At 45.6% G+C, this 27857-nt stretch overlaps 1 protein-coding gene and 1 long non-coding RNA gene across 2 annotated transcripts; both read left to right on the top strand.

Moving 5' to 3' along the window:
- Positions 1-1677: 1677 nt before the first annotated feature.
- Positions 1678-24960, top strand: LOC129867946 (monocarboxylate transporter 6-like). The gene is made up of 6 exons (XM_055941449.1): positions 1678-2358; positions 8388-8528; positions 8665-9277; positions 9458-9714; positions 15681-15939; positions 24768-24960. Exons 1-6 carry the CDS (start codon positions 1776-1778, stop codon positions 24958-24960), a joined length of 2046 nt encoding a protein of 681 aa, XP_055797424.1. The 5' UTR covers positions 1678-1775.
- A 626-nt stretch (positions 24961-25586) lies between these two features.
- LOC129869493 (uncharacterized) lies at positions 25587-27489 on the top strand. The gene is made up of 4 exons (XR_008761947.1): positions 25587-25771; positions 25869-25922; positions 26127-26309; positions 27356-27489. It is a non-coding gene; the product is annotated as an uncharacterized LOC129869493 (long non-coding RNA).
- The last annotated feature ends 368 nt before the right edge of the window (positions 27490-27857 follow it).

The raw sequence follows: 27857 nt of genomic DNA, 5'->3' as shown, positions 1-27857 counted from the left end.
GTTAATATCATTATTTAGCCTAGGTTATGTTAGGTTAATAGGTTATGTTAGTTTCCAAAATGGCCAATGATTGTTACAATTATTCTAGATTTATTGCGGTCAGATATCCTGTAGAGCTGCAGGTGCAAACCAGAAACCCGGGCTGTTCTGTTCCCATGGAGACAAATTCGCAAGGGACCTCTGACGAGAAACTATACGATAAACAGCCAACCGGGCTTTATATGGTAAACCTAATCTTGATAATTCTGTATTTATTATGAAGTAGTTTAGATTAAGTGAACACGAGTCCTGGGGATTACAATAATGACAAAGGGGGATTTTTGTTGACGGCTTGTCTGTAGGCAAGCTGGTTGGATAATATTGGTTCCGGGGAGATTTGTCCTATCCAGTGCTGTGACTGAGTTTGATGGCTTTCTGCCAGGCAGACCGGCAAATTAAAGTTGAGAACGAGAGAGGCGATTGAATCCTCGGGTGTTCTCCAGGATTTGATTTGACAGCGTTTTTGAAAGAACTGCGAGTTTACGCAACGCCACCTGATTGAGAGGCATACGTTTTCTGTCTGCACACACATCCTATGGTACCGCGGGCGACTTAAAGCGTTCTGTGCTGACGCCCAGACATGGACATCGGGGAAACATTGGTGATGCTGCGCGACTAAGGGTAATTGTGAAAAGTGATATAATCGTATTCATGGTAAATGAATTATGCTAACACCCACTGACTTCATCGACGTGATAATGGTAAAGTATCTCGCCGTGTTTTGACGGGCTGACCAGGGACACTCCAGGTAGGAAAACCAACGGGATTTGTGTAGGATAGGTTACAGCCATATGCATTTATTATTTTAATCAATGGGAGTGCCACATTACTTGTATTTAGATTGCTTATCTGTTCAAATCTATTTAAATGTACAATTGCATATGACTTTATTACAGCTATAGCAATAGACTATGCATCCATGTTATTAGCCTATTTACCATGTATATGGTAGGTAGTCGTTGAGGCTAATTGGTGATTTAAAAAAAAATGTATTTATATATATTTTTATTTCACCTTTATTTAACCAGGTAGGCCAGTTGAGAACAAGTTCTCATTTACAACTGCGACCTGGCCAAGATAAAGCAAAGCAGTGCGACACAAACAACAAAACAGAGTTACACAAAAACAAACGTACACAATAGAAAAAGTCTACATACAGTGTGTGCAAATGGAGTAAGGAGGTAAGGCAATAAATAGGCCATAGTAGTGAAGAAATTACAATTTAGCAAATTAACACTGGAGTGATAGATGTGCAGATGATGATGTGCAGTAGAAATAGTGGTGTGCAACAGTGAGTGAGTTGAGACAGATGGATCTCTTATACACACTTTAAGCATTGGTAGAAAGGATCTGTCTAATAGCCTATTTTTGGGGGTATTCATGGAAAACATTTACTCAAGTTAATCAATTTACAATATATCTTCAGCCAGTGAGGCTGTCATGCTTTGCTTTGTTCCTCTGCATCCATTATCAGTGGCTGTTTAGACACGGGGCCAATACCACAGCCAGCCAGGGCAGCTGCTGCCTCTGAGTAACTAACAACATCAGACACCTCTCTCTCTCTCTCTCTCTCTCTCTCTCTTTCTCTCTCATGCTCTCTTTTTCTACCTCCTTCCCACCCTTTTTCTTATCCCTCTCTCCTTCCCTCCATCTCATCTATCCCTCCTTCCCTCCCTGTTATCCTCCACTCAGGAAGCTGATCAGCAGAAGGCCCAGTCCACAGCCAGCTAGGCAGGATGACAGAAGGGGTGGAGTTGGAGGCCAGACAGAACCAGACCCACAGGACCCAGAGGACCAGACAAAACCAGACCCAGGGCGACACAGTCCTGCTGAGGAGGGGTAGTGGAGGAGAGGGCCCCCAGGGGCCTAAGGGACCCGAGGTTAGGGCAGAGGGGTCCAGGGGATCTGAGGATGTGGTAGAGACACAGCCGTCTCAGGACTGGACCGGGGTGAACCACAGTACTGTGAGGAGGAGCACAGACAGTAACTCGGAGGAGCAGGAGGAGGAGCAGGAGGAGGAGGAGGAGGAGGAGGAGGGTTCCCTCCAACACCACCACCTTACTGGGTTACCACCCCACAATGGCCCAACTGGAGAACCAGGGGCTGGGCTGTCTGGGAACGGGTATGCCCAACAGGTGGCCCCGGATGGGGGCTGGGGCTGGGTAGTGCTGGTGGCTACTATCCTGGTCCTGGCTCTAACGCTGGCCTTCCCTTCCTGTATTGGTATCTTTTACACAGAGCTACAGGCTGAGTTCAGCTCCAGCAACACAGAGACGTCCTGGGTGCCTGCTATCATGACTGCTGTGCTGCACGCTGGTGGTGAGGATGCTTCTGTCATTGTACATTGAGGCATCGTTGCATGATTGAACACACACCCTCTCTCTCTCTCTCTCTCTCACCCTCTATCACCCTCCCTCTCTCTCTCACCCTCTCTCTCTCACCCTCTATCACCCTCTCTCTCTCTCTCACACACACTGGTGGTAGCGATCTAACTGTCGTTGTCATTGTAGGATTGTACACATTTATTGTAGTGTCTTTATTTGGCTGATTGAAGTAGGTCTACTTCCAATACATAACAGTATGTTGCAATGAAACAGTACTACAGGTTAATGATTCATTTTATGTTATCTTTCACCTCAATGTATGTTGACACAGAAATACACACACACACACACACACTCGACACAAACCCACAGGACACACACCGATGAAGTGTTAGTCAGTTTTTCTGGCAGGCTGTAGATTTACAGTAAAGTTGAGGGGTTAGGGTGAAGATTTCTGGAAACTCTGTGTCTCTTTCCGTGACCCTGCGCCTGTGGGAACGGCCCAGGTTCAGATGTACCACACACACACTGGACACACACACACTGGACACACAGAGGGAGTAGAGAGTGTTTCCTTGCAGGCTGTGTGTTTAGAGTAAGGGTGAGAGGTTAGGTGAAGAGTTCTGGTAACACTGCGGATGCTGTCTGTTCGGGCCCGTGTGTGTGAGAACGGACGGCCCAGGTTCAGACGTGCCGTGGTGTGTTTGTGTGTTGGGTTGTGTGACTCAGCCTCTGTTTGTTATTACAGGGCGGTAGCTCAGGGCCAAACGGGACAGACAGGACCAGTAGTCCATTGTTCTGGTGGCCCAATGTTTATTTATCTATCACCCTCCCTCGCACTCCTCCTCTTTCTATCATCCTGACTCTCATTCCTCCTCTTTCTATCACCCTGACCCTCCCTCCCTCTCATTCCTCCTCTTTCTATCATCCTGACCCTCCCTCCATCTCATTCCTCCTCTTTCTATCATCCTGACCCTCCCTCCCTCTCATTCCTCCTCTTTCTATCATCCTGACCCTCCCTCCTGTTCCTCCTCTTTCTCTTCCTGCTGAGGAGGACTAAGGCCAAGAGGAACGTTATTTGGTGATTCACTGAAGTAATCTGATATGTTGAAAAGGAACGTAATTTGGTGATTCACTGAAGTAATCTGATATGTTGAAAAGGAACGTTATTTGGTGATTCACTGAAGTAATATGATATGTTGAAAAGGAACGTTATTTGGTGATTCACTTGAGTGATTGGATAGTGTGAACCACAGTGTCCTTACTTATTTACAGTAAGCCTTTTACTCCTTCTGGACCGTAGACCATCGATATTAAACCTCCAGCTGATCCATCGATATTAAACCTCCTGTTGATCCATCGATATTAAACCTCCTGTTGATCCATCGATATTAGACCTCCTGTTGATCCATCGATATTAGACCTCCTGTTGATCCATCGATATTAGACCTGTTGATCCATCGATATTAGACCTGTTGATCCATCGATATTAGACCTCCTGTTGATCCATCGATATTAGACCTCCTGTTGATCCATCGATATTAGACCTCCTGTTGATCCATCGATATTAGACCTCCTGTTGATCCATCGATATTAGACCTCCTGTTGATCCATCGATATTAGACCTCCTGTTGATCCATCGATATTAGACCTCCTGTTGATCCATCGATATTAGACCTCCTGTTGATCCATCGATGTTAGACCTCCTGTTGATCCATTGATATTAGACCTCCTGTTGATCCATCGATATTAGACCTCCTGTTGATCCATCGATATTAAACCTCCAGTTGATCCATCGATATTAGACCTCCTGTTGATCCATCGATATTAAACCTCCAGTTGATCCATCGATATTAGACCTCCTGTTGATCCATCGATATTAGACCTCCTGTTGATCCATCGATATTAAACCTCCTGTTGATCCATCGATATTAAACCTCCTGTTGATCCATCGATATTAGACCTCCTGTTGATCCATCGATATTAAACCTCCTGTTGATCCATCGATATTAAATCTCCAGCTGATCCATCGATATTAAACCTCCTGTTGATCCATCGATATTAAACCTCCTGTTGATCCATCGATATTAGACCTCCTGTTGATCCATCGATATTAAACCTCCTGTTGATCCATCGATATTAGACCTCCTGTTGATCCATCGATATTAGACCTCCTGTTGATCCATCGATATTAGACCTCCTGTTGATCCATCGATATTAAACCTCCTGTTGATCCATCGATATTAGACCTCCAGCTGATCCATCGATATTAGACCTCCTGTTGATCCATCGATATTAAACCTCCTGTTGATCCATCGATATTAAACCTCCTGTTGATCCATCGATATTAAACCTCCTGTTGATCCATCGATATTAAACCTCCTGTTGATCCATCGATATTAGACCTCCAGCTGATCCATCGATTTAGGCCTCCTGTTGATCCATCGATATTAAACCTCCTGTTGATCCATCGATATTAAACCTCCTGTTGATCCATCGATATTAAACCTCCTGTTGATCCATCGATATTAAACATCCTGTTGATCCATCGATATTAAACCTCCTGTTGATCCATCGATATTAAACCTCCTGTTGATCCATCGATATTAAACCTCCTGTTGATCCATCGATATTAGACCTCCTGTTGATCCATTGATATTAAACCTCCTGTTGATCCATCGATATTAAACCTCCTGTTGATCCATCGATATTAAACATCCTGTTGATCCATCGATATTAAACCTCCTGTTGATCCATCGATATTAAACCTCCTGTTGATCCATCGATATTAAACCTCCTGTTGATCCATCGATATTAGACCTCCTGTTGATCCATTGATATTAAACCTCCTGTTGATCCATCGATATTAAACCTCCAGCTGATCCATTGATATTAAACCTCCTGTTGATCCGATGTCATGACTGTAAATTCTGAATTCATGTAATTATTGTTGTGTTTTCTTCATTTCTAGTTGTCAAAGGTTAAATATGTGTGTGGTCTGGTGTGTCTCAGTTGGTAGAGCATGGTGCTTGCAACTCCAGGGTTGTAGGTTTGATTCCCACGGGGGACCAGTATGAAAATATATGCTCTCACCACTGTAAGTTGCTCTGGATAAGAGTATCTGCTAAATGACTAAAATGTAAATATGTGTTCTCGGCTAGCAGTCATCAACTGGTGAGAACCAGCATCATGTGTCATATTGGGGAAATGACTGTAGTTCCTGTGTGTCAAACTGGGGATTTTTTTTCAGTTGGACCAAGATATTATGATTTTCAAGGCTGCAATGATTTTCCAGTGGACAGGGTTGGTTTTAAACCGAATTAATCTGGAGGAGACGGAGGGAGAGATGAAAGGGAGGGATGGTTGTAGGGACAGAGGGAGAGATAGGGTGGATGGAAGGAGAGACGGAGGGGGGATGGAGGGAGAAATAGATGGAGGGATAGTTTCAGAAATAGTCTCGGAAGTCCCAGACCTAGGGCCAAAGCGTATGTCAGAACACTGTTCATGTGGGAGGCAACCCATCTGCCTAGGGAGACTAAGAAAGAGCTGGAGGGAGGGAGGGATAGGGTTCACCCAGGACTAAGGAACATTCTCAGAGACCAGACTAGACCACATGACTGGAGCAGACATTATCATGACAGAGACCAGACTAGACCACAAGACTGGAGCAGACATTATCATGACAGAGACCAGACTAGACCACATGACTGGAGCAGACATTATCATGACAGAGACCAGACTAGACCACATGACTGGAGCAGACATTATCATGACAGAGACCAGACTGGACCACAAGACTGGAGCAGACATTATCATGACAGAGACCAGACTGGACCACAAGACTGGAGCAGACATTATCATGACAGAGACCAGACTGGACCACATGACTAGAGCAGACATTATCATGACAGAGACCAGACTGGACCACAAGACTGGAGCAGACATTATCATGACAGAGACCAGACTGGACCACAAGACTGGAGCAGACATTATCATGACAGAGACCAGACTAGACCACAAGACTGGAGCAGACATTATCATGACAGAGACCAGACTAGACCACATGACTGGAGCAGACATTATCATGACAGAGACTAGACTAGACCACATGACTGGAGCAGACATTATCATGACAGAGACCAGACTAGACCACATGACTGGAGCAGACATTATCATGACAGAGACCAGACTAGACCACATGACTGGAGCAGACATTATCATGACAGAGACCAGACTAGACCACATGACTGGAGCAGACATTATCATGACAGAGACCAGACTGGACCACATGACTGGAGCAGACATTATCATGACAGAGACCAGACTGGACCACATGACTGGAGCAGACATTATCATGACAGAGACCAGACTGGACCACATGACTGGAGCAGACATTATCATGACAGAGACCAGACTAGACCACATGACTGGAGCAGACATTATCATGACAGAGACCAGACTAGACCACAAGACTGGAGCAGACATTATCATGACAGAGACCAGACTAGACCACATGACTGGAGCATACATTATCATGACAGAGACCAGACTAGACCACATGACTGGAGCATACATTATCATGACAGAGACCAGACTAGACCACATGACTGGAGCAGACATTATCATGACAGAGACCAGACTAGACCACATGACTGGAGCAGACATTATCATGACAGAGACCAGACTAGACCACATGACTGGAGCATACATTATCATGACAGAGACCAGACTAGACCACATGACTGGAGCAGACATTATCATGACAGAGACCAGACTAGACCACAAGACTGGAGCAGACATTATCATGACAGAGACCAGACTAGACCACATGACTGGAGCAGACATTATCATGACAGAGACTAGACTAGACCACATGACTGGAGCAGACATTATCATGACAGAGACCAGACTAGACCACATGACTGGAGCAGACATTATCATGACAGAGACCAGACTAGACCACATGACTGGAGCAGACATTATCATGACAGAGACCAGACTAGACCACATGACTGGAGCAGACATTATCATGACAGAGACCAGACTGGACCACATGACTGGAGCAGACATTATCATGACAGAGACCAGACTGGACCACATGACTGGAGCAGACATTATCATGACAGAGACCAGACTGGACCACAAGACTGGAGCAGACATTATCATGACAGAGACCAGACTGGACCACATGACTGGAGCAGACATTATCATGACAGAGACCAGACTAGACCACATGACTGGAGCAGACATTATCATGACACAAGAGCACAGATGAGACGGCACAAAGAATGGACTCATTATTCCCACATCAAAGACAGTACCAAGAGTTCAGAGTTCTCAGTAGTCTGAATCTCATGTTGGTCTGAATCAGTTAGCCTGATAGGTACTGCTGTAAGCTCCGGTCTGTCTCGGAGAGCTGGATTAAAGAGCTGGAAGATGATCGTTCAGATCACGTGTTTCTGACCACATTATTGTAAGATCCTGCACACACAGCCACCTGTCACAGTGTGGGTAACCTCGTGACCTTTTCCCAGGCTAACTGTGGTTAGCACATATACATAAGCCTGTAACGCCAACTAAACAAGTCTGGCCGACGGGGGAGTGAACTGCTTTGTGGTGTTTTAGTTTGAAGCGTTGGTCCACCAGACGATCCCAGCGATGGGAGGAAGTGTCTGCTGAACGACGTAACAGAGTGGGTTTCAGCAGCTGGGTTTTAGTTTGAAGCGTTGGTCCACCAGACGATCCCAGCGATGGGAGGAAGTGTCTGCTGAACGACGTAACAGAGTGGGTTTCAGCAGCTGGGTTTTAGTGGGAATAAACAGCGTCCTCTTTCTGCAGACTATTGTTCCATGTTCAGTGATAATGCATTGATGATGCTAATTATTGTGATCTGATATGCTAATCAGTCCATTGTATGCTTTTGGGGAGTGTGTGGTGTGTGTGCGTGTGTATTGTGATTGAACAGTGTTTTCCTGTCTCTCCAGGTGTGTATTGTGATTGAATGTTGTTTTCCTGTCTCTCCAGGTCCACTATGCAGCGTGCTCGTGGAGCGCTTTGGTTGCCGGGTAACGGTGATGGTGGGAGGGGTTCTGAGTGGACTAGGCATGGTGGTCAGTGCCCTGGCCAGAACCATCACAGAACTCTACATCACCAGCATCATCGCAGGTCAGAGGGCGCGCAAACACACACACACACACACACACACACACACACTATAAACCCCCTAATATAAGACGTCTCTCCTTCTTTCTATGGGGCATTATGAGTCATCCTCATCAGGTCCTCTGTCCTCCTCATACAGGGTTGGGGTTCTGCCTGTCCTTCCAGCCCTCTGTGACCATGATGGGCCACTACTTTTTGAGGCGGCGGGCGTTTGCCAACGCCCTGTCATCCACCGGCACGGCCCTGGGCCTCAGCACCTTACCCCTGCTGGCCAACTTCCTGCTGGGCCAGTTTGGCTGGAGAGGCAGCTTCCTGGTCCTGGGAGGGCTGCTGTTGAACTGCTGTGTGTGTGGGGCTGTCATGAGGCCCCTGGGGGCCAAACACAGTGGAGCCCAGAGGATACTCACTAACAAAGCTGCCCAGGGGCTCGGCAAGCAACCAATCAAAGGTCCTCTCCAACAGGAGGAGGGACTTAAGGCAAGACTTAGGACAGCGCTCAGTGACCTTGTCGTGTTCCTACGGAGACACATGGCCTTTGACCTGTTGGTCAGTAACCCTCGTTACCGTGCCTACGCCCTGGGAGTGACGTGGATGATGTTGGGGTTTGTAGTTCCCCTGGTCTACCTGGTGCCCTATGCTACAGCCAATGGTATGGAACAGGACCGAGCCGCGCTACTGATGGCCATACTGGGCCTGGTCAACATTGCTGTGAGACCCGTGGCAGCTGTCTTCTTCGGCCTGCCGCGCTTCAGGTACTGTAGCCTGGATGTTAGAGGTTAGGAGTGGGTCCGCAACTGGACCGGAGGGTTGCTGGTTCGAATCCCAAGCAAGAAAACATTTAATAAAAAATGATGTGATGTGATCTGAAAATGAAAATGGATAATAAATTGGTCTCCTCCTCTTCTTCCTCCTCCTCTTCCTCCTCCTCTCAGGGGCAGTGGCTGTTTTGTGTATGTGTTTGCGGTAGCCCTCCTGGTCAACGGGCTGAGTAACAGTATCTGTGGTGCTGCCGCCACCTTCCCCGTGCTCCTGGTCTACGTGGTCATCTTTGGTCTGTCCATGTCTGTGATTGGCTCTCTGCTGTTCACGGTGCTGATGGAGACGGTGGAGATGAGCCGGTTCCCCTCTGCCCTGGGTCTCATCAGTATGTTAGAGAGTGGAACACTGCTGATTGGACCGCCGCTCGCAGGTACTGTGTGTATTGCGCCTGTCAGGATTGTACTACTACACATTTTGCCATTGGACAAAGATAAACATTTTCAGTTTTACAGCTAATTTTCTTTAATTATGTATATATTTTTTACATAGCATATGAACATGTCATAAGCAATCTGGGGAGTGGGGGAGGGTTGCGGGGGCAATAGGGGTGTGTGGTACACCACTGTGGGGGCTATAGGTGGGTTTGGTACACCACTGTGGGGGCTATAGTGGGGTGTGGTACACCACTGTGGGGGCTATAGGTGGGTTTGGTACACCACTGTGGGGGCTATAGTGGGGTGTGGTACACCACTGTGGGGGCTATAGGTGGGTTTGGTACACCACTGTGGGGCCTATAGGGGGGTGTGGTACACCACTGTGGGGGCTATAGGTGGGTTTGGTACACCACTGTGGGGGCTATAGGGGGGTGTGGTACACCACTGTGGGGGCTATAGGGGGGGTGTGGTACACCACTGTGGGGCCTATAGGGGGGTGTGGTACACCACTGTGGGGGCTATAGGGGGGTGTGGTACACCACTGTGGGGGCTATAGGGGGGTGTGGTACACCACTGTGGGGGCTATAGGGGGGTGTGGTACACCACTGTGGGGGCTATAGGAGGGTGTGGTACACCACTGTGGGGGCTATAGGGGGATGTGGTACACCACTGTGGGGGCTATAGGGGGGTGTGGTACACCACTGTGGGGGCTATAGGGGGGTGTGGTACACCACTGTGGGGGCTATAGGGGGGTGTGGTACACCACTGTGGGGGCTATAGGGGGATGTGGTACACCACAATTTCCCCATTTACAATATGTATCAAATCGTATTTATCTAAATGTGCCAAATACAACAGGTGTAGGTAGACCTTACAGTGAAATGCTTACTTACAAGCCCTTAACCAACAATGCAGTTTTTAAGTTAAGTGTTAAGTAAAAACTAGACAAGTAAAAAATCTAAGTAATAAAGTGTTTGGTACAGTATGGTCTTCTAGTCTATGGCATCTGTTCAAGTCCTATGTGTGGATTCTTTGTCTGTGGTACAGAATCAATGACTTCCCCTACTGCATGTTATCTACAGTCTAGTTGTATCATTGTTGGTCAGTAGGTGGTTAGCATAACAACAGGTGGTGGTGGACACAGTGACTCATATAGACATACATGTTAAGGTTCTTGTCAAGTTATGCCCAGTATACACCTGTTATGTTATGAGGACTGGGGAGGGTCTGAGTTATGCCCAGTATAAACCTGTTATGTTATGAGGACTGGGGAGGGTCTGAGTTATGCCCAGTATAAACCTGTTATGTTATGAGGACTGGGGAGGGTCTGAGTTATGCCCAGTATAAACCTGTTATGTTATGAGGACTGGGGAGGGTCTGAGTTATGCCCAGTATAAACCTGTTATGTTATGAGGACTGGGGAGGGTCTGAGTTATGCCCAGTATACACCTGTTATGAGGACTGGGGAGGGTCTGAGTTATGCCCAGTATAAACCTGTTATGTTATATGAGGACTGGGGAGGGTCTGAGTTATGCCCAGTATAAACCTGTTATATGAGGACTGGGGAGGGTCTGAGTTATGCCCAGTATAAACCTGTTATGTTATATGAGGACTGGGGAGGGTCTGAGTTATGCCCAGTATAAACCTGTTATGTTATATGAGGACTGGGGAGGGTCTGAGTTATGCCCAGTATAAACCTGTTATGTTATATGAGGACTGGGGAGGGTATGAGTTATGCCCAGTATACACCTGTTATGAGGACTGGGGAGGGTCTGAGTTATGCCCAGTATAAACCTGTTATGTTATATGAGGACTGGGGAGGGTCTGAGTTATGCCCAGTATAAACCTGTTATGTTATATGAGGACTGGGGAGGGTCTGAGTTATGCCCAGTATAAACCTGTTATGTTATATGAGGACTGGGGAGGGTCTGAGTTATGCCCAGTATAAACCTGTTATGTTATATGAGGACTGGGGAGGGTCTGAGTTATGCCCAGTATAAACCTGTTATGTTATGAGGACTGGGGAGGCTATGAGTTGTGCCCAGTATAAACCTGTTATGTTATATGAGGACTGGGGAGGGTATGAGTTATGCCCAGTATAAACCTGTTATGTTATGTGAGGACCGGGGAGGGTATGAGTTATGCCCAGTATAAACCTGTTATATGAGGACTGGGGAGGGTCTGAGTTATATCCAGTATAAACCTGTTATGTTATATGAGGACTGGGGAGGGTCTGAGTTATGCCCAGTATAAACCTGTTATGTTATATGAGGACTGGGGAGGGTATGAGTTATGCCCAGTATAAACCTGTTATGTTATATGAGGACTGGGGAGGGTCTGAGTTATGCCCAGTATAAACCTGTTATGTTATATGAGGACTGGGGAGGGTCTGAGTTATGCCCAGTATAAACCTGTTATGTTATATGAGGACTGGGGAGGGTATGAGTTATGCCCAGTATAAACCTGTTATGTTATATGAGGACTGGGGAGGGTCTGAGTTGTGCCCAGTATAAACCTGTTATGTTATATGAGGACTGGGGAGGGTCTGAGTTATGCCCAGTATAAACCTGTTATGTTATGAGGACTGGGGAGGGTCTGAGTTATGCCCAGTATAAACCTGTTATGTTATATGAGGACTGGGGAGGGTCTGAGTTATGCCCAGTATAAACCTGTTATGTTATGAGGACTGGGGAGGGTCTGAGTTATGCCCAGTATAAACCTGTTATGTTATATGAGGACTGGGGAGGGTCTGAGTTATGCCCAGTATAAACCTGTTATGTTATGAGGACTGGGGAGGGTCTGAGTTATGCCCAGTATAAACCTGTTATGTTATATGAGGACTGGGGAGGGTCTGAGTTATGCCCAGTATAAACCTGTTATGTTATATGAGGACTGGGGAGGGTCTGAGTTATGCCCATTATAAACCTGTTATGTTATATGAGGACTGGGGAGGCTATGAGTTATGCCCAGTATAAACCTGTTATGTTATATGAGGACTGGGGAGGGTATGAGTTATGCCCAGTATAAACCTGTTATGTTATATGAGGACTGGGGAGGGTCTGAGTTATGCCCAGTATGAACCTGTTATGTTATGAGGACTGGGGAGGGTCTGAGTTATGCCCAGTATAAACCTGTTATGTTATATGAGGACTGGGGAGGGTCTGAGTTATGCCCATTATAAACCTGTTATGTTATATGAGGACTGGGGAGGCTATGAGTTATGCCCAGTATAAACCTGTTATGTTATGAGGACTGAGGAGGGTATGAGTTTTGCCCAGTTTAAACCTGTTATGTTATATGAGGACTGGGGAGGGTCTGAGTTATGCCCAGTATAAACCTGTTATATGAGGACTGGGGAGGGTCTGAGTTATGCCCAGTATAAACCTGTTATGTTATATGAGGACTGGGGAGGGTATGAGTTATGCGCAGTATAAACCTGTTATGTTATATGAGGACTGGGGAGGGTCTGAGTTATGCCCAGTATAAACCTGTTATATGAGGACTGGGGAGGGTCTGAGTTATGCCCAGTATAAACCTGTTATGTTATATGAGGACTGGGGAGGGTCTGAGTTATGCCCAGTATAAACCTGTTATATGAGGACTGGGGAGGGTCTGAGTTATGCCCAGTATAAACCTGTTATGTTATATGAGGACTGGGGAGGGTATGAGTTATGCCCATTATAAACCTATTATGTTATATGAGGACTGGGGAGGGTATGAGTTATGCCCATTATAAACCTATTATGTTATATGAGGACTGGGGAGGGTCTGAGTTATGCCCATTATAAACCTGTTATGTTATATGAGGACTGGGGAGGGTCTGAGTTATGCCCATTATAAACCTGTTATGTTATATGAGGACTGGGGAGGGTCTGAGTTATGCCCAGTATAAACCTGTTATGTTATATGAGGACTGGGGAGGGTATGAGTTATGCCCATTATAAACCTGTTATGTTATATGAGGACTGAGGAGGGTCTGAGTTATGCCCAGTATAAACCTGTTATGTTATATGAGGACTGGGGAGGTTATGAGTTATGCCCAGTATAAACCTGTTATGTTATATGAGGACTGGGGAGGGTCTGAGTTATGCCCAGTTTAAACCTGTTATGTTATATGAGGACTGGGGAGGGTCTGAGTTATGCCCAGTATAAACCTGTTATGTTATATGAGGACTGGGGAGGGTCTGAGTTATGCCCAGTATAAACCTGTTATGTTATATGAGGACTGGGGAGGGTCTGAGTTATGCCCAGTATAAACCTGTTATGTTATATGAGGACTGGGGAGGGTCTGAGTTATGCCCATTATAAACATGTTATGTTATATGAGGACTGGGGAGGGTCTGAGTTATGCCCAGTATAAACCTGTTATGTTATATGAGGACTGGGGAGGGTCTGAGTTATGCCCAGTATAAACCTGTTATGTTATATGAGGACTGGGGAGGGTCTGATTTATGCCCATTATAAACCTGTTATGTTATATGAGGACTGGGGAGGGTATGAGTTATGCCCAGTATAAACCTGTTATGTTATATGAGGACTGGGGAGGGTATGAGTTATGCCCATTATAAACCTGTTATGTTATATGAGGACTGGGGAGGGTCTGAGTTATAAACCTGTTATGTTATATGAGGACTGGGGAGGGTATGAGTTATAAACCTGTTATGTTATATGAGGACTGGGGAGGGTCTGAGTTATAAACCTGTTATGTTATATGAGGACTGGGGAGGGTCTGAGTTATAAACCTGTTATGTTATATGAGGACTGGGGAGGGTCTGAGTTATAAACCTGTTATGTTATATGAGGACTGGGGAGGGTATGAGTTATAAACCTGTTATGTTATATGAGGACTGGGGAGGGTCTGAGTTATAAACCTGTTATGTTATATGAGGACTGGGGAGGGTCTGAGTTATAAACCTGTTATGTTATATGAGGACTGGGGAGGGTATGAGTTATAAACCTGTTATGTTATTTGAGGACTGGGGAGGTTATGAGTTATAAACCTGTTATGTTATTTGAGGACTGGGGAGGGTCTGAGTTATAAACCTGTTATGTTATATGAGGACTGGGGAGGGTCTGAGTTATAAACATGTTATGTTATATGAGGACTGGTGAGGGTCTGAGTTATAAACATGAGAGAGGGGGGTCTCAGAGGGTCTGAGTTATAAACATGAGAGAGGGGGGTCTCAGAGGGTCTGAGTTATGTCACACAGAGAAATGGAATGTTCTTTCCACTGGATTCCCATGTCTAGCTGGGGATGTGAATGGGTCATGTGCTCTGGTTTCCACAGTGTGTGTGTGTGTGTGTGTGTGTGTGTGTGTGTGTGTGTGTGTGTGTGTGTGTGTGTGTGTGTGTGTGTGTGTGTGTGTGTGTGTGTGTGTGTGTGTGTGTGTGTGTGTGTGTGTGTGTGTGTGTGTGTGTGTGTGTGTGTGTGTGTGTGTGTGTGTGTGTGTGTGTGTGTGTGTGTGTCAGGCGGGTAGGAGGGTCGACAGGGAACGGCTCTGGGGCAGGCTGACTGGAGGAGGGCGTGGCCTAGTGTACCCCTGCTGAACTCCTAAGGTGGTCTCTGGTTTCCAGCGCCATGGCAACTCTAATGTCAACGCCTGGTAGTAAGGTGGTCTCTGGTTTCCGGCGCCATGACAACTCTAATGTCAACGCCTGGTAGTAGCCCACTAGCCCTGTGCTCAGCGGGTCCTGGCAGAGCTGTACTGAACTAGCATCCAGTTCAGAGGAATGTGTTATGAGGACACACACTGCCACGCTTAAATATAGCTGTTCTTTCACTGTTATAGCACCACGTGTGGTTGTTTATACAAGCCTTCTAGGAAATGCTTATGTACAGCTTATGAACTGTTTTGTGTGGTTATGAACGTGTTATGACATGGTAATGTAGGTACCCTTCAAATGAAGTGTTACCCAAGTCTTTCCTAACACTGTGCCTGTTGCCATGTCCCTCTCTTCCAGGCATGTTGGTGGACAGTACAGGACACTACTCTTATGTGTTCTATGCCTGCAGTGTGATTGTCTCCTCCTCTGGCCTCTTCCTGATCGGAGCGTTCTACTATCTGGACAGACAGAAGAAGAGGGAAGAGAAGAAGAGAGCAGGTACTCCTGCTGCATACCAACAGAAGCCTGCTATCATCCTAGTCCCTGACTGCCAGTACAGCCATGTTCCTTCTACACAGGGAGGGAAGCCTGCTATCAGCCTAGTCCCTGACTGCCAGTACAGCCATGTTCCTTCTACACAAGGAGGGAAGCCTGCTATCAGCCTAGTCCCTGACTGCCAGTACAGCCATGTTCCTTCTACACAGGGAGGGAGAGCAGCGGACACTGTACGTGTCACCAACGTGTGACGTACTAATATGCACGTGTGTAACCCAGTAAGACAAACTGTCTAGCTGCCTGCCATAGAATTACATCTAGAATCAGAATGAAGTAAGGAGGTAGCCTTCCACGAGCCTTGGCTTGTAGGAGCTGCAGCATATCACAGGAACTGCTCACTGTGTAACGCCCCCACTATGATGAATCAATGAAGGATAGGATCTCTGTGGTGCCTGCTGTCTGCTGCCTTCAGAGGGAAGAACAGGGAGGTTACACATACACGACTGTTATTATCACTGTGATTCCTATGTATGTACGTACGTATCCAGGCATTCACAACACAAGAGTTTGCACACAGATCTAGTCTGGATTTGGAAGTCACACTCTGTCTCTCCCTCTCTCTATATATACAGTATACACCACCATCTTTTTTCCAATAAATATCTTCTGTTTTCATCAACAAACACGAGGCTGAATGACACACCATCCCTATTTCATTCAGACCCTGAATGACAGTGCTGTAAAAGCTGACCAAGCAGTCTAGTAGACTCTACAGTAGGACTGTCTAACATACGGCCCACTAGTAGACTCTACAGTAGAACTGTCTAACATACGGCCCACTAGTAGACTCTACAGTAGGACTGTCTAACATACGGCCCACTAGTAGTCGCTACAGTAGAACTGTCTAACATACGGCCCACTAGTAGACTCTACAGTAGAACTGTCTAACATACGGCCCACTAGTAGACGCTACAGTAGAACTGTCTAACATACGGCCCACTAGTAGACTCTACAGTAGGACTGTCTAACATACGGCCCACTAGTAGACTCTACAGTAGAACTGTCTAACATACGGCCCACTAGTAGACTCTACAGTAGAACTGTCTAACATACGGCCCACTAGTAGACTCTACAGTAGAACTGTATAACATACGGCCCACTAGTAGACTCTACAGTAGAACTGTCTAACATACGGCCCACTAGTAGACGCTACAGTAGAACTGTCTAACATACGGCCCACTAGTAGACTCTACAGTAGAACTGTCTAACATACGGCCCACTAGTAGACTCTACAGTAGAACTGTCTAACATACGGCCCACTAGTAGACTCTACAGTAGAACTGTCTAACATACGGCCCACTAGTAGACTCTACAGTAGTACTGTCTAACATACGGCCCACTAGTGGACTCTACAGTAGAACTGTATAACATACGGCCCACTAGTAGACTCTACAGTAGAACTGTCTAACATACGGCCCACTAGTAGACTCTACAGTAGAACTGTCTAACATACGGCCCACTAGTAGACTCTACAGTAGGACTGTCTAACATACGGCCCACTAGTAGACTCTACAGTAGGACTGTCTAACATACGGCCCACTAGTAGACTCTACAGTAGAACTGTCTAACATACGGCCCACTAGTAGACTCTACAGTAGAACTGTCTAACATACGGCCCACTAGTAAACTCTACAGTAGAACTGTCTAACATACGGCCCACTAGTAGACGCTACAGTAGGACTGTCTAACATACGGCCCACTAGTAGACTTTACAGTAGAACTGTCTAACATACGGCCCACTAGTAGACTCTACAGTAGAACTGTCTAACATACGGCCCACTAGTAGACTCTACAGTAGAACTGTCTAACATACGGCCCACTAGTAGACTCTACAGTAGAACTGTCTAACATACGGCCCACTAGTAGACTCTACAGTAGAACTGTCTAACATACGGCCCACTAGTAAACTCTACAGTAGAACTGTCTAACATACGGCCCACTAGTAGACGCTACAGTAGGACTGTCTAACATACGGCCCACTAGTAGACTTTACAGTAGAACTGTCTAACATACGGCCCACTAGTAGACTCTACAGTAGAACTGTCTAACATACGGCCCACTAGTAGACTCTACAGTAGAACTGTCTAACATACGGCCCACTAGTAGACGCTACAGTAGAACTGTCTAACATACGGCCCACTAGTAGACTCTACAGTAGGACTGTCTAACATACGGCCCACTAGTAGACTCTACAGTAGAACTGTCTAACATACGGCCCACTAGTAAACTCTACAGTAGAACTGTCTAACATACGGCCCACTAGTAGACGCTACAGTAGGACTGTCTAACATACGGCCCACTAGTAGACTTTACAGTAGAACTGTCTAACATACGGCCCACTAGTAGACTCTACAGTAGAACTGTCTAACATACGGCCCACTAGTAGACTCTACAGTAGAACTGTCTAACATACGGCCCACTAGTAGACGCTACAGTAGAACTGTCTAACATACGGCCCACTAGTAGACTCTACAGTAGAACTGTCTAACATACGGCCCACTAGTAGACTCTACAGTAGAACTGTCTAACATACGGCCCACTAGTAGACTCTACAGTAGAACTGTCTAACATACGGCCCACTAGTAGACTCTACAGTAGAACTGTCTAACATACGGCCCACTAGTAGACTCTACAGTAGAACTGTCTAACATACGGCCCACTAGTAGACGCTACAGTAGGACTGTCTAACATACGGCCCACTAGTAGACTCTACAGTAGAACTGTCTAACATACGGCCCACTAGTAGACTCTACAGTAGAACTGTCTAACATACGGCCCACTAGTAGACTCTACAGTAGAACTGTCCAACATACGGCCCACTAGTAGACTCTAGAGTAGAACTGTCTAACATACGGCCCACTAGTAGACTCTACAGTAGGACTGTCTAACATACATCCCACTAGTAGACTCTACAGTAGAACTGTCTAACATACGGCCCACTAGTAGACTCTACAGTAGAACTGTCTAACATACGGCCCACTAGTAGACTCTACAGTAGGACTGTCTAACATACGGCCCACTAGTAGACTCTACAGTAGGACTGTCTAACATACGGCCCACTAGTAGACTCTACAGTAGAACTGTCTAACATACGGCTCGTAGTAGACACAAATAAATATTGAATTTGTTACAAATTTTTTGACTAACAACGATCTCAATCGACATTTAAATGATTAAAACCAAACCATAAATATTTAGAAATGATAATGGACCTAAATATAGTATCTTCACGCTGTCCAGCTAGCTAACAGTCATCCAAATGAAAGCTACATTTATAGTCTCTTCTCACTGTCCAGCTAGCGAACAGTCATCCAAATGAAAGCTACATTTATAGTCTCTTCACTCTGTCCAGCTAGCGAACAGTCATCCAAATGAAAGCTACATTTATAGTCTCTTCACTCTGTCCAGCTAGCGAACAGTCATCCAAATGAAAGCTACATTTATAGTCTCTTCACTCTGTCCAGCTAGCGAACAGTCATCATAATGAAAGCTACATTTATAGTCTCTTCACTCTGTCCAGCTAGCGAACAGTCATCCAAATGAAAGCTACATTTATAGTCTCTTCACACTGTCCTACTAGCGAACAGTCATCCAAATGAAAGCTACATTTATAGTCTCTTCACTCTGTTCAGCTAGCTAACAGTCATCCAAATGAAAGCTACATTTATAGTCTCTTCACTCTGTCCAGCTAGCGAACAGTCATCCAAATGAAAGCTACATTTATAGTCTCTTCACTCTGTCCAGCTAGCTAACAGTCATCCAAATGAAAGCTACATTTATAGTCTCTTCACTCTGTTCAGCTAGCTAACAGTCATCATCATGAAAGCTTCATTTATAGTCTTTTCACTCTGTTCAGCTAGCTAACAGTCATCATAATGAAAGCTTCATTTATAGTCTTTTCACTCTGTTCAGCTAGCTAACAGTCATCATAATGAAAGCTACATTTATAGTCTCTTCACTCTGTTCAGCTAGCTAACAATCATCATAATGAAAGCTACATTTATAGTCTCTTCACTCTGTTCAGCTAGCTAACAGTCATCATGAAAGCTTCATTTATAGTCTTTTCACTCTGTCCAGCTAGCTAACAGTCATCCAAATGAAGGCTACATTTATAGTCTCTTTACTCTGTCGAGCAATAACAGTCAACAAAATGAAAGCTAGACAGTCAGGGAGCATCAACAATTCAAAAACCGATGGATAGAGGACATTTTGCACATTTTGACGCCAAGACAATATATACACATTTTAAGTGCGGCACTCCAGACCTTGGTGAAGACTGAATACGGCCCGCAGGGCAAAATGAGTTTGACAACCCTGTGCTAGAGCACTGTTACTCACGAATTGCGGCAATTGTACTGCCAATAACATGGGCGACCTAACTATTTAGTGCTTTAATTAACTGTTTGGCTTTAGGAGGAAATTATGGTTGTTTGTACACTGTCACCGTGACAACACTGAGTATGGCTATGAATGTATTCCTGCACCTTTTTGAATATCCTCTGTGACTTCTTAGATGGCTTAATATAACTGAAAATGAAACAATAGCCTTATGTATGAAAGGATATACAACTATTTTGTATTTTAGTCAACTTATTTCTGAAGATTTAATATTGAATGTTTACAGAATATTAAACATTTTCTATAAAAGTAAGTTGATTTGTGTTCACGTGTCAGTCTTGTTTTATCACTGTATAATAATAATCTGAATTTGAGGACGGATCAGATTGAATAGGTCTTCAACTTTAATACAACAATTCTTGTTAATACAGCTCTGATGTCATTCACTTCCTTCTACTGTCTCATTTCCTTCCACTCAACTTTATCGCCACCTTGTGGAATGTGTTATGTACAGTTGTTTTAATAATCATCATGACAGCCAAATGACAGTTTTGAAAAATTACCAATGAAGCCTATTTGTCAAATTTTGTGTACTTTTTAAGATATTGTTCAGACTCTGCCACATACTGTATAAGACGTGCCTCCATTAGCGTGTCCTGTCACTCACAACCCAGATTCTTGTCATGTCTTATCTATATAGCCTACAGCCCAGGTCATTACCTGTAACCTGTAAATACCCAATCAGCTATAACCGTTGCCTCTACATGACTGTGGGCTATATAGCCTACAGCCCAGGTCATTACCTGTAACCTGTAAATACCCAATCAGCTATAACCGTTGCCTCTACATGACTGTGGGCTATATAGCCTACAGCCCAGGTCATTACCTGTAACCTGTAAATACCCAATCAGCTATAACTGTTGCCTCTACATGACTGTGGGCTATATAGCCTACAGCCCAGGTCATTACCTGTAACCTGTAAATACCCAATCAGACCAGTTTAGATAAGAGTTAAACATATCACTACACACATTGGGATTCTCTCTCCTGAAGCCTTCGGTCAAAGGTCCCTCCAGTCTCCTCCTCTGTCCTGTCCTTCTGGTACCTCAGACTATGTCTACTCACCACCTCAGACAGCTCAGTGTGTTCTCTAGAAGGGCTGTGTTACAACCTCTACAGGTGGTCTCCTCACTACAGAAGACACCTGGGAACCCAACCTGGCTCTGGTGCTGTTGGTAGGTTAACTCTCTTGACATTGTCATACACAATAGTCTCTTATCACAGCCTAGCTAATTTGGTGTTGGGTGCAGAGATTATCCACAGAGTTAGACTAGTTGGATTATTTCTCTTTATTCACCCTTATTTGGCAAACCACATGTTTTTTCTTTGAATTACCAACTGTAGAGTACAAACTAAAGGACCTGTATGTGACTGGACTTATTTAGACTGAGGGTATGTTTTTCACTGCTTCCTTTTGAGATGTCCTTTTCAGAAACATGTTTTTTTTTACAAATCAAATATGTTTTTACTTGGATTGTCTAGCTCAGTTTCTGCTTTGTCTTGGCTGTAAGGAACAGGGTTCAGCGTGGTTGTCTTGGCACTGAACATGTTTGTTTTTTCACATATCCATTAAGTCCAGTTTCCCCTGTGAAAGACTTCACATGTCCTGTGACCTGATGGGAATAATATTGAGTGAGTGAGGTGGGCCATATTTGTTTTAATAGCGGCCTGCTGTTTGTCGGCTCCCAACAGAACAGCCGAGAGAGGTCGACTATGAAACCACAGCCCACAGAACTCCACAGGAGGTCTGGTTAGGGTCCACAGGAGGTCTGGTTAGGGTCCACAGGAGGTCAGGTTAGGGTCCACAGGAGGTCAGGTTAGGGTCCACAGGAGGTCTGGTTAGGGTCCACAGGAGGTCTGGTTAGGGTCCACAGGAGGTCAGGTTAGGGTCCACAGGAGGTCTGGTTAGGGTCCACAGGAGGTCTGGTTAGGGTCCACAGGAGGTCAGGTTAGGGTCCACAGGAGGTCAGGTTAGGGTCCACAGGAGGTCTGGTTAGGGTCCACAGGAGGTCAGGTTAGGGTCCACAGGAGGTCTGGTTAGGGTCCACAGGAGGTCAGGTTAGGGTCCACAGGAGGTCTGGTTAGGGTCCACAGGAGGTCAGGTTAGGGTCCACAGGAGGTCTGGTTAGGGTCCACAGGAGGTCTGGTTAGGGTCCACAGGAGGTCAGGTTAGGGTCAGGGATGCAGGGGTTTCCTTTCTGATGTTTGACTAACTCTAGTATTGTAGTGTCATGTCATGGATAATGTCCACCAACCCATCCCTGTCTGTTTCCACCCCCCTGTGTACCTCTCTCTGTATACACTGTCTTGTCATGGATAATGTCCACCAACCCATCCCTGTCTGTTTCCACCCCCCTGTGTACCTCTCTCTGTATACACTGTCTTGTAATGGATAATGTCCACCAACCCACCCCTGTCTGTTTCCACCCCCCTGTGTACCTCTCTCTGTATACACTGTCTTGTAATGGATAATGTCCACCAACCCACCCCTGTCTGTTTCCACCCCCCTGTGTACCTCTCTCTGTATACACTGTCTTGTCATGGATAATGTCCACCAACCCACCGCTGTCTGTTTCCACCCCCCTGTGTACCTCTCTCTGTATACACTGTCTTGCTAAAGTCTTCATACCCCTTGGATTTCTTCACATTTGATTGTGTTACAAAGTGGAATTCAAATTGATATAACTGTATTATTTTTGTCAACAATCTACTCAAAATACTCTAATGTTAAAGTGGAGGAAAACATGTTTTATCTTTTTAAGAGTAATACAAATTACATGACTAATATATAGTCATTGCAGAAGTATTCAGCCCCTTTGTCAAGGCAGGCATAAATTAGTTCGGGAGTAAAATGTGGCTTAACAAATCACATAAATTACATGGACTCTGTGTGAAATAATAGGGCTTGACATGATTTATGAGTGACTAACCCTTCCTCTGTCCCCCTTACACACATCTGGAAGGTCCCTCAGTCAAGTATTACATTTCAAGCACAGATTCAACTACAAAGACCAGGGAGCTTTTAAAAAGCATTATAAAGAAGAGCAGGGATTAGTAGATGGTCAACAATAACAAATCAGACTTGGATATCTCTTTAAGCATGGTCAAGTTAATCATTATGCTGTGGATCATGTATTAAACACCCCAGACACATCAAAGCTATTGAACTGAGCTGCAGGACAGGAATGAAATCCAACGGGTATGAATACTATTTTGCAAGGCGTAGTATCTTTCCACGTTCATAATACATTTATAACCACGTCATATCACCTTTATAAGCAGTACACTTATGTGAGCTGTAGCTACAGCCATAGGACCTCAGTGATGCTGCTGGGCCTTTATAATGTCTTATAAAGGCTTATAATACGTTACGTCTGTCCCTCAACAGATCCCTCCATGTGGACAGTCCCCCCCTGGTCCCAGGTCTACTCTGTATACTGTTTACGTCTGTCCCTCAACAGATCCCTCCATCTGGACAGTCCCCCCCATGGTCCCAGGTCTACTCTGTGTACTGTTTACGTCTCTCCCTCAACAGATCCCTCCATGTGGACAGTCCCCCCCCTGGTCCCAGGTCTACTCTGTATACTGTTTACGTCTGTCCCTCAACAGATCCCTCCATGTGGACAGTCCCCCCCATGGTCCCAGGTCTACTCTGTGTACTGTTTACGTCTGTCCCTCAACAGATCCCTCCATGTGGACAGTCCCCCCCCTGGTCCCAGGTCTACTCTGTATACTGTTTACGTCTGTCCCTCAACAGATCCCTCCATCTGGACAGTCCCCCCCATGGTCCCAGGTCTACTCTGTGTACTTTTTACGTCTGTCCCTCAACAGATCCCTCCATCTGGACAGTCCCCCCCATGGTCCCAGGTCTACTCTGTGTACTGTTTACGTCTGTCCCTCAACAGGTCCCTCCATGTGGACAGTCCCCCCCTGGTCCCAGGTCTACTCTGTATACTGTTTGTCTGTCCCTCAACAGATCCCTCCATGTGGACAGTCCCCCCCTGGTCCCAGGTCTACTCTGTATACTGTTTACGTCTGTCCCTCAACAGATCCCTCCATGTGGACAGTCCCCCCCTGGTCCCAGGTCTACTCTGTATACTGTTTACGTCTGTCCCTCAACAGGTCCCTCCATGTGGACAGTCCCCCCCTGGTCCCAGGTCTACTCTGTATACTGTTTACGTCTCTCCCTCAACAGGTCCCTCCATGTGGACAGTCCCCCCCTGGTCCCAGGTCTACTCTGTATACTGTTTACGTCTGTCCCTCAACAGATCCCTCCATGTGGACAGTCCCCCCCCCCTGGTCCCAGGTCTACTCTGTATACTGTTTACGTCTGTCCCTCAACAGGTCCCTCCATGTGGACAGTCCCCCCCTGGTCCCAGGTCTACTCTGTGTACTGTTTACGTCTGTCCCTCAACAGGTCCCTCCATGTGGACAGTCCCCCCCCTGGTCCCAGGTCTACTCTGTATACTGTTTACGTCTGTCCCTCAACAGGTCCCTCCATGTGGACAGTCCCCCCCTGGTCCCAGGGCAGAGCGTCAGCTACGTCCATGGGGCCTCCTCAGTGTCCCTGCTGGGCCAGACGGTGGGTCAGAGTCTTCAGGCTGCAGCCGACCGCTGGCCCCACAGAGAGGCCCTGGTCTTCCTGCAGGATGGAGTCCGTAAGACCTTCTCTCAGTTTCAGTAGGACGTAGGTCTTTCATCCACCCTCTCTTCTAATCTATTTCATCATATCTAGAGACCATTACTGTCAGGCCATTAACTCTGTTCAAAGCACATTCCGCAGGCCTATCTGTCAGTGCATTTGATTGGTGGTTTACCAAATAGTAACATAACTATTATCTGTCAGTGCATTTGATTGGTGGTTTACCAAATAGTAACATAACTATTATGTGTCAGTGCATTTGATTGGTGGTTTACCAAATAGTAACATAACTATTATGTGTCAGTGCATTTGATTGGTGGTTTACCAAATAGTAACATAACTATTATCTGTCAGTGCATTTGATTGGTGATTTACCAAATAGTAATAGAAACACCCTGAGGCCTGCTAACTAGGTCATCCATGGTGAAACACCCCGAGGCCTGCTAACTAGGTCATCCATGGTGAAACACCCTGAGGCCTGCTAACTAGGTCATCCATGGTGAAACACCCTGAGGCCTGCTAACTAGGTCATCCATGGTGAAACACCCTGAGGCCTGCTAACTAGGTCATCCATGGTGAAACAACAGAAACATAAACAGCTTTGTAATAATATATTCCATTACATTTCGACACATACTCATAAACACAAAGTGTAGAATGCCTTTACATATAGGGATATCATCCTGTATATTACTACCTGGGTCATGGTCTCCCTCCTCCCCAGGTTGACCAGGCTGCTGCAGGTCTCCTGGCCCTGGGTCTGAAGAGAGGGGACAGACTAGGAGTCTGGGGGCCCAACACATACCACTGGATCCTGTTTCAGTTCGCCACAGCCAAGGCTGGCATCATACTGGTGAAGATGAGCTGTGATATTAGATTCTAAAATGAATATGTATTATCTGCTAGGATCTATTGTTCCTAATATTAAAGTATTGTTCTAATCTCTACAGGTGTCAATAAACCCAGCCTATCAGCTGAAGGAGCTGGAGTACACCCTGGGGAAGGTTTGTTCTGGTCCAGAACCGTGTTGTTTTACACTTCCTGGATTGACTGAATGAATAGCTGATCCTGACCCTGGTGCTGTCTGTGTCCCACCCAGTTTAAGACCCAGAGGTTCTGTCTGTCTCTGTCTGTCTCTGTAGGTGCAGTGTAAAGCAGTGGTGTGTCCCACCCAGTTTAAGACCCAGAGGTTCTGTCTGTCTCTGTAGGTGCAGTGTAAAGCTGTGGTGTGTCCCACCCAGTTTAAGACCCAGTGGTTCTGTCTGTCTCTGTAGGTGCAGTGTAAAGCAGTGGTGTGTCCCACCCAGTTTAAGACCGAGGTTCTGTGACATGCTGAGACAGATCTGCCCAGAGATGGACACAGCGGAGTCAGGGGTCTTTAGGAGCTCCTGGTATGTTAATACTGTACTACTGCATCATGACTGAGTCAGCAGACAGGTATGTTAATAATATTGTACTACTGCACCATGACTGAGTCAGCAGACAGGTATGTTAATACTGTACTACTGCATCATGACTGAGTCAGCAGACAGGTATGTTAATAATATTGTACTACTGCACCATGACTGAGTCAGCAGACAGGTATGTTAATACTGTACTACTGCATCATGACTGAGTCAGCAGACAGGTATGTTAATAATATTGTACTACTGCACCATGACTGAGTCAGCAGACAGGTATGTTAATACTGTACTACTGCATCATGACTGAGTCAGCAGACAGGTATGTTAATAATATTGTACTACTGCACCATGACTGAGTCAGCAGACAGGTATGTTAATAATATTTTACTACTGCACCATGACTGAGTCAACATACAGGTATGTTAATATTTTACTACTGCACCATGACTGAATCAACAGACATATTGTATTACTGCACCATGAAGTAAACAAGTACCTAGCAGGATAGCTAACGTCATAGATATAGAACCCTGAACATATATGTGGTCTGTGACTAACATATTTATAGCCATAGTAGAGATCCGATTAAATTAGTAGAAGGGCTATGTCATAAACCCTCAAAGTTCCTGAATGGAATAATAATGGCAGCCATTTTGGTCAGCGACAAATCCAAACCAGCCTAATTGGAAGGAATGGAAGTAGAGGCATAGGTGTTGCACTTCCTGCTTTTACTGATGCAGGAACATAAGGCATGTGATACTGTATATCAGAATTATTGGCTAATGTGAAACACAGTAAAAGGGCTACACAGGAACTATGCTGGATTGACTCTGAATAAGAAATATTACCACCGGAGGATGTCTATTTACCTGTAACTGTAAATGGAACCTCATTATCTGTGTATGGTGGTGGTGACAGACAGGGACAGTAGAGGACCCAATGAAGGCTGTTACTGTAATGTACCTTTTGTTGTGTTACTGTAATAACTGTCATTGTGTTACTGTAATATTAACCGACTGTGTTCCTCCTGCCAGACTACCAGACCTGTGTATGGTGATTGTAACAGACAGCAGACAGACAGGGACTGTACATGTAGAGGATGTGATGCAGGCTGGAAGCAGACAGCACCACCAGGAGCTGCAGGACCTGCAGACCAAACTGTCCTTTGACGACCCCATCAACATAGTTCACATCCGTGGGTATCCTGTTGAAAAGAAGTAGACGAATACTTTACGCCTGATTTCCTGGACACAGATTAAGCCAAGTCTTGGACAAAGAAGCACTTTTCATAGTGATCTCCATTGGACTAGGCTTAATCTGTGTCTGGGAAATCAGCCCTTACACATCCCCACACACACACACACAAGGTAATGGAAGAACAGGATCAGCTGCAGTGCAGCGCCCCCTGGAGCAGTAATACTGTACTGCACAGCTCACATATCAATACATTATTATCAACACAGTGTGTCATTACCCTCACCTACACACAAAACAGAGATTTGAAGATGAAACAATGTTAATGTTTGTTTAAAATGT

The sequence above is a fragment of the Salvelinus fontinalis genome, chromosome 2 (assembly GCF_029448725.1).
Source record: "Salvelinus fontinalis isolate EN_2023a chromosome 2, ASM2944872v1, whole genome shotgun sequence".
Classification (NCBI taxonomy): Eukaryota; Metazoa; Chordata; class Actinopteri; order Salmoniformes; family Salmonidae; genus Salvelinus; species Salvelinus fontinalis.
This window is presented reverse-complemented; position numbering and strand designations above follow the sequence as displayed.